The 7,162-nt window shown below is 40.6% G+C and overlaps 2 protein-coding genes across 2 annotated transcripts in view; both read left to right on the forward strand.

Moving 5' to 3' along the window:
- The first annotated feature begins 101 nt into the window (after positions 1–101).
- On the forward strand, positions 102–3,882 carry LOC103918412 (myosin-3-like). The gene is made up of 4 exons (XM_009325722.1): positions 102–106; positions 3,384–3,527; positions 3,621–3,777; positions 3,878–3,882. The coding sequence occupies exons 2-4, from the start codon at positions 3,417–3,419 to the stop codon at positions 3,880–3,882; spliced, it is 273 nt and encodes a 90-aa protein (XP_009323997.1). The 5' UTR covers positions 102–106; positions 3,384–3,416.
- A 546-nt stretch (positions 3,883–4,428) lies between these two features.
- Positions 4,429–7,162, forward strand: part of LOC103918419 (myosin heavy chain, skeletal muscle, adult-like) — a 24,651-nt gene continuing 21,917 nt past the window's right edge. Inside the window, exons 1-7 of the mRNA XM_009325733.1 lie at positions 4,429–4,433; positions 5,358–5,411; positions 5,510–5,627; positions 5,714–5,806; positions 6,446–6,509; positions 6,602–6,700; positions 6,794–6,897. Coding sequence (XP_009324008.1) covers positions 4,429–4,433; positions 5,358–5,411; positions 5,510–5,627; positions 5,714–5,806; positions 6,446–6,509; positions 6,602–6,700; positions 6,794–6,897 — 537 coding nt within the window. The remainder of the gene's footprint in view (positions 4,434–5,357; positions 5,412–5,509; positions 5,628–5,713; positions 5,807–6,445; positions 6,510–6,601; positions 6,701–6,793; positions 6,898–7,162) is intronic.

The raw sequence follows: 7,162 nt of genomic DNA on the forward strand, positions 1-7,162 counted from the left end.
TTGTTTGCTGTGTCTGTTATGTAAAATTCAATTATAATTCCACTGACCTGGACTTAAACCCACTTCCAGCTGATGTCTCATATTTAATTGTGGACCAAAGCAGAGTGTGTTTTTTTACCCCTAAATCTTTGACTTGGCAGTATCCAAGCTGATCAGGTTACACCAGAAGAAAATATTTGTATCTTTTATTCATTAGTGGAAAACATGTCAGTCAGTCTATCACTTTATCCCATGTTTTCTATTAAAATATATTGTGTTGAAAAACATACAAGTCCTGCTGATTAGCTTTGAAATGTGATGCAGTGTCCTCTTAGTGTTGCAAATTCCCTAGTTGCTGGTAAGGGATTTGAGTCAAGTGAAGACACAGATCACAATCATATTTATTTGAACACCTTTGATTAATTCATTTGGTACAATTATTAGACTCAAGCTGTTATTATTCATGCCAGGCAACCTTGGACACTGTACATTCATGTATTTCCTCACAGCTCATTCATGCACACACTTACCTGTAGCTCCCCAGTAGGAGCAACAATCAGGAGGCCAACCCTGACAGGCCGGTGGCTTCTAGCTGCATGTTCAAAAAGGCCCTCACGGGTTCCCGGTTTCATCAGGTGGCATGTATAATGTTGTAGTCTTTACTAACCTCTTGGATGTCATCCCAGTTATACAACCCGTTGTTGATGAAGGTGTGTGCCGGTGAGCTTGGGCAGATTCAGCAGGTCTTGGTGTTGTGGGTTTGTCAGTTGTTGAGGATTTATCACAACCACTAGCCTGCAGAGATTATTAGTTTTGAGGTGACTCTCAGAGCATGCACTTTTTCTCTGTTCAGCCTGCTGTATTCTGGTGACTGTTTCTCCATCCATATAGAGGGGTACCTATGCAACCATTCACATTCCCTCACAAGGACCTAACTTTTCCAAAATATTTGTCCAAAAACCTTAAGAGTAAAAGTTCAAACAGAAATATCAGCAACTGTTGAAGGCATTTGCAATTATGCTAGAGACCCAGAGATGCCTCCAGTTTTGCCATGTGCTTGTGCCCCAGATTCTGAGCAGTCATGTTCTTCCTGCTTAAATCCCATTAGGGATTAAGTGAAGGTGTATCTTAATAATTATCTTACCAGCCAATCAAGAACGCCTGAACCACAAAAGCTTAGCATACATGGCAGGTAACAGTGACAAAATCTGTACTCAGCATGCACTGAATACAGAAAAAAACCTGTGGGAACAGTGTCTGAAGACTGGAAATGCTTTTTTTTTTTTTTTTTTTTTTAGCTTAATTCCTTAACAGCTAGACTGCAGGCAGAGATCTTTCTTATCCTGTGTATTTTGCATTCCTTTCTGTATGAGGATTCATCTTTGATAGGAAAAAAGGACAAAAGTGTTTTGTTTGGCTTTCAGTGGGATTTGTAAGAGGTGGTAATCGAAACTAGATGCCCCTACTTAGATAAGGTTCACTTGCCTATCATAAAATAGGTGTTCCACCACCCAGCCTGTCTTAAAAGACAAGAGGAAGGCTGGATCAGATCTTTGGAAGGATGATTTAATATTTCCTGGAAGGATGGTTCCAGGTTTGATGCTTGATACTTCCTGGAGTGCTAACTCAATGTTTATACACTAGGCAGCTTATACAGAACTGGAGAAACGATCTGTGCTCCACATTCCTTGTCTGAGGGCATATCAGTTGACTTCTGCCGGGGTCTGTTTCTTTCCACTGACTATATAAGGGTGCTGAGGTGGTAAGCTTAAACTTTAAAGAAATCACTTTCAGAAGAACAAACTTATCTTTGCTCTAAGTCTCTGTCTCCTAAATTCTGTCTGTAGTCAATGGAGAACAGCAGATGTTGACAGAGAATGATTCAGGCCATCCTGAGAAAGATGTATCAAAAAAGGTGGAGTTAACTCCTGGAGGTGTCTTCATCAGAAACTGTAGAGACACCCTGGACCTCCAAATTAAACTGCCAAATAAAAAATAAAAATAATAAAAAAGACTTCTTCAAACCAAGGCAAAAAACTGGGGAGCTCTTGATAAATCAATTTTTTAGGAGACCAAGGAAGGCACCTTGATCAGAAATGCTCACTGAGATAATGTGGAGCACTCTGATAAGAGTTTGAAGATGCTAGGAATGAGAGGATCCTACACCTCGTCTGTGGAAGACTGGTGAGGCCGTATCAGCAGGGACTTCGTTCAGTTTCTCTTTCTTAGCTTCTCCAATCACATCTCATTTAGTTTCCATGTTCTTGACAAAGAAAGCATTTTCTGTTTTCTTTTCTCCACTTTGAAGTTAGAATAGTATTAGTGTGTTCTTTATTGAATTTGATACATTTGAATATCTTTGCTTGGGTAGGAGTTGGGGACTGCATTTAAATAAACACCAATGAAACTAGTTTTTTCCCTATTAGCAAGTTTTCAAAACCAGGAAATGATTGAATATAGCTCTTAAAATGGCAATCATGGCTCAATTTACAAGAAGTAGATAAAATATACATAACCTTGTCTTTCAGTGTGTGTCTTTCTAAAGGGGAAGAAGTGCAAGGGAGAAGCTAGCCAAAGTGAACAATTTATAATGCTTGAAGAGTGGCCTTCAACAGAGATACAAGAGTATCTGCTATGAACGCATGTAAAAAGAGATGCTTTTTGGAGCCTGTACAACTTTTAGATGTTTAAAGCCAGACTAATGAGTGAGGAACAGCTCTCTCCTTCATTTTGATAGGTACTTCTGAAAAGTCTGTCTTCACTCTGAAGCACACCATTAGAACTGACGTTACTGTTCCTGCTTGCTAGTAAGATCCTCTTCTGAACTGTATCCTAGAACTGGCTGACAGGAAAAAATCTATTTATTTCTTTTATTTTCTAAAGGTGGATCCAGTTAATGTTTATCAAAAAAATATTTGTGCTAACGCAGCTGAGGGAATAGCATGCCATGGAATGACAGGGCAGGAATAACTGAAATTGCTGTTGCCACCAGACTGATCATAAAGCAAGCCTCTGATGGGAGAGATTTAATCCTCTTGAGGACAGTATTGTCATGAAATAACATTTTGCCTATCAGAGTTCTCTACAGGTTTAGCCCAAATAAACTGCAGCCATGTCTTCGGATGCTGAGATGGCCATCTTTGGGGAGGCAGCTGCATATCTCCGAAAGTCAGAAAAGGAAAGAATTGAGGCCCAGAACAAGCCTTTTGATGCCAAGACATCCGTCTTTGTCGTGCATCCTAAGGAATCTTTTGTGAAAGGAACAATCCAGAGCAAAGACTCAGGGAAGGTCACTGTCAAGACTGAAAGTGGAGAGGTGAGGGAAAAAACAGGCTGAAGGACACCACTTAATTCCCAATCTCAACTCTTAGCTGACATACATGCATCACTCTTTTCTTTGTCAGACTCTGACTGTGAAGGATGATCAGATCTTCCCCATGAACCCTCCCAAGTATGATAAAATCGAGGACATGGCCATGATGACCCACCTCCATGAACCCGCTGTGCTGTACAACCTCAAAGAGCGTTATGCAGCCTGGATGATCTACGTAAGTACCAGCAGCAGTCTTCCTTTGGGTAGCTAGGAGGAACGGCTCTGCCAGGCTAAGTGGAAGCCAACGTGCTGTCTCCCTTCCTCGCAGACCTACTCGGGTCTCTTCTGCATCACTGTCAACCCCTACAAGTGGCTGCCGGTGTACAACCCGGAGGTGGTGTTGGCCTACCGAGGCAAGAAGCGCCAGGAGGTCCCTCCACACATCTTCTCCATCTCTGACAATGCCTATCAGTTCATGCTCACTGGTGAGTGGCTGTAATTCCCTTAAGGCAATTATACTGTGAATACCTTTCAGGGGAATAACAAGTTGTGTCTAAACTTTCAATTTGGACTGTTTCTTTCCAGAGTAATTTCCCAGATCACCCATATTGTGTTACTCCAAAGATTCTAGATGTCCCTTAAACTGAACCTGAGAGAAGCTGTGTTTAGCTCTAAGGACTATTAAAATAAGTAGCGTAGAGTGAATTACTCCAGATCTTTTTTCCTCTTCTTAAGTCCCTCAATGGTATCACAGCAGGTTTAGCACTTTAACATACCATTTCAGGGTTTCAACAGTGCACATCTGAGCTTTAAGCTGTAAAAACATTATTTCAGTGGGCAATAAAGCCATTTTCTCCTTCTTTTGGGTACAGTATAAAAATATGTTAAGTCTTAAAGAACAACAAGATAATAGTGACAATGTTTCAAGTCAAAAAAGTGGCCTCCTCTTGTAGCAGTGTGCTGTAGCTACCCTGGCCTACCAAACATTTGAAGAGTTCCTTACTGCAGAAGTCTCTGTGGCTGCCTATACGACATGGTGGGGTGGATTGCATGAGTGCAACTCTTGAGCAGTTCCAGTTGAAGTAATGAAAACTAAAAATGACAAATTTTTTTGACTTGTGTTTACCTGCCTAGTCATGTGGTAAAACTGGAGTGCACAAGGCTGTGTGATGTGCATAATATGATGGAAACAAGAAGTTGGGTGTGTGTAAGGAATAGTGTTGTGGACTTGAGTGACTAAAGAATTAAGATCAAGTATAGGTGTTGAGATTTGGGTCAGGGATTATTCTAAATGCTAGTCAATTGCAAGCAGACAACAGTGTATTCTAGAGGGAACTGGCCATGAATCATATGGATTTCTGTCTCTCTGGCTAATGGCTTGGGTGAATAGGAATCACTCCCTGGATTACATTACAAAGTTTGGTTAGATATACCTATGGAATCTTTTTCTGGTAAGATGTCTGCTTTAATATTCTGCAGCCAAGAATATACGTGCCTGAAAGAATAATGCCTGAAGTACAGAAAAAGAGAATATGTTTTCAGTGAGCTGATGGCTCCTTTGATGGGCCTGGAAACAGCTGGGGCAGGGTAGTATTTGGACTCCCCCACTTGCCATTAACTCTCTATGCTGGGGGGGTGCAGATGAACTTTTATCATGTAACCTAACATTAACCTGCAATTTTAATTTGATTTGAATATTTTATCTTTTATTTTCTTTTTTTTTTACTCTGTAACTTTTAAAACATACTCAACTCTGAAGATTTGTAAGAAACCAAGCAAAAAATCAAAAAAGAAAATGAAGATGGTGAAAAAACTACATTAGAAAACATTCATTCTTCTGTACTGGATAAAAAGATGAATGAACGAAGGAAAGGAAAAAGGAAGTGGGAAAAAAAGCTTTGCTGAAATGTTTCATTTTTTATAGAATCTAAAATCTTTCCTAAGGCAGAGTATTACTAAAGGGAGTTACTTAACTGCCAAGCAAATGTTTTTGTCACACAACTATCATGATACCTTATTTTTAGACCACTTTTAGTATTTTCTGTGTTGTTCATCGGCATTAAAGTTTCTTTGTTTCTGCCTCTTTCACAGATCGTGAGAACCAGTCGATCCTGATCACGTACGTACACCCCCTGCCCGGGTCCCTGTGGGGCTGCTCGGTGCCAGGGGCCCTCCTGCCTGACCACACGCTCTCTGCCTCTCTCCTTGGTTTAACAGTGGAGAATCCGGTGCAGGGAAGACTGTGAACACAAAGCGTGTCATCCAGTACTTTGCAACAATTGCAGTGAGTGGGGAGAAGAAGAAGGAGGAGAAGCAGCAGTCAGGCAAAATGCATGTGAGTTACCGATTACTAACATTTTGTCTAGTTTTACAGTTGTTATATGGATTGAACTATGTGGTTTAACAGTCATTATCCTGTAGGGAACGCTTGAGGATCAAATCATCAGCGCCAACCCACTGCTGGAGGCCTTTGGAAATGCCAAGACTGTGAGGAATGACAACTCCTCACGCTTTGTGAGTTTTCAGTCAAAACCAGCTTCAGTTTACAAGTAGGAAGAAGTGTATTGTTATTGATTGCTTCCTGAAGTTTAACAATAAGAAATTTCTATTCATGTTTCCTCAAATATTTCCTCATTTTATAGTTAAGTATTGAAACAAAAGATAGAATACACATATAAATGACAGAAATAAAACATAAAATGGAAGGTAAGTATACATTCAATACAAATATATCCTGAAATGGTAAACTGGTACAATGATATATACATGTTTTTTTCACTGTATAAAATGTTCATTCTCTAGTCCAGCCCTCAGCAAGACTTACTTCAAATCTAGATCAGATTGTTCAGGGCCTGATACAGTAAAGTTTTGAAAATCTCCAAGACTAGAGTTTCTACAGTCTCTGGGTACATTTCCTAAAACTGCAATGCACTTATAGTAAAACATTGGTCGTCATGCCTAGTCAGAACTTCTCTTGCTGCAATGTGTGATGTTGCCATTTGTGCTTTCATAGTAAACCTCTGGTAAAAGTTTAGCTCTGACTTCTCTGTAACTCCCTTTAGGAAGAAGCGTTCCCTTCTATTCTCCCAACTCAGTCTACTTATCCCCTCTTTAAAACTGTCATCTCTTTTTTTTGTTTCCCCCTCTCTTAAGGGTAAATTCATCAGGATTCACTTTGGGGCTACAGGCAAACTGGCTTCTGCTGACATTGAAACATGTAAGAGACCGCCTGACCTCGTCACATTCCTTCCTCCCTTTCCACCTCAGTGTACTTTCTCAGGCCTAAATCTGTCCTACCGTCCTTGCCAGATCTGCTGGAGAAGTCCAGAGTCACTTTCCAGCTCAAGGCAGAAAGAAGCTACCACATATTTTATCAGATCATGTCCAACAAGAAGCCAGAGCTAATTGGTAGGAAGTAGTATAAATTGTTTGATGGAGTCTAAATGTGTTTAACATTTGTCTTCATTCCTATGCCCAGATTTGTCCTATTCCTCTTTACAGACATGCTCCTCATTACCATCAACCCATATGACTATCAGTATGTGAGTCAAGGTGAGATCACTGTTCCCAGCATTAATGACCAGGAGGAGCTGATGGCTACAGATGTAAGTGACACAGCGCATATTGGTATGGTGAAAGTTCGATTTAATGGCTGTCCTGGTTTCTGCAGGGATAGAGTTAATTTCCTTCCTAGTAGCTGGTACAGTGCTGTGTTTTGGATTTAGGATGGGAACAAAATTGATAAGGCACCGATGTTTTAGTTGTTGCTAGGTAATGCTTACACTAGCCAAGGACTTTCTAGTTTTCCATGCTCTACCGACTGAGAAGGCTGGAGGTGCACAAGAAGCTGGGAGGGGGCACAGCCAAACT

This window comes from Pygoscelis adeliae, unplaced genomic scaffold (assembly GCF_000699105.1).
Source record: "Pygoscelis adeliae isolate BGI_AS28 unplaced genomic scaffold, ASM69910v1 Scaffold81, whole genome shotgun sequence".
NCBI classification, from domain to species: domain Eukaryota; kingdom Metazoa; phylum Chordata; class Aves; order Sphenisciformes; family Spheniscidae; genus Pygoscelis; species Pygoscelis adeliae.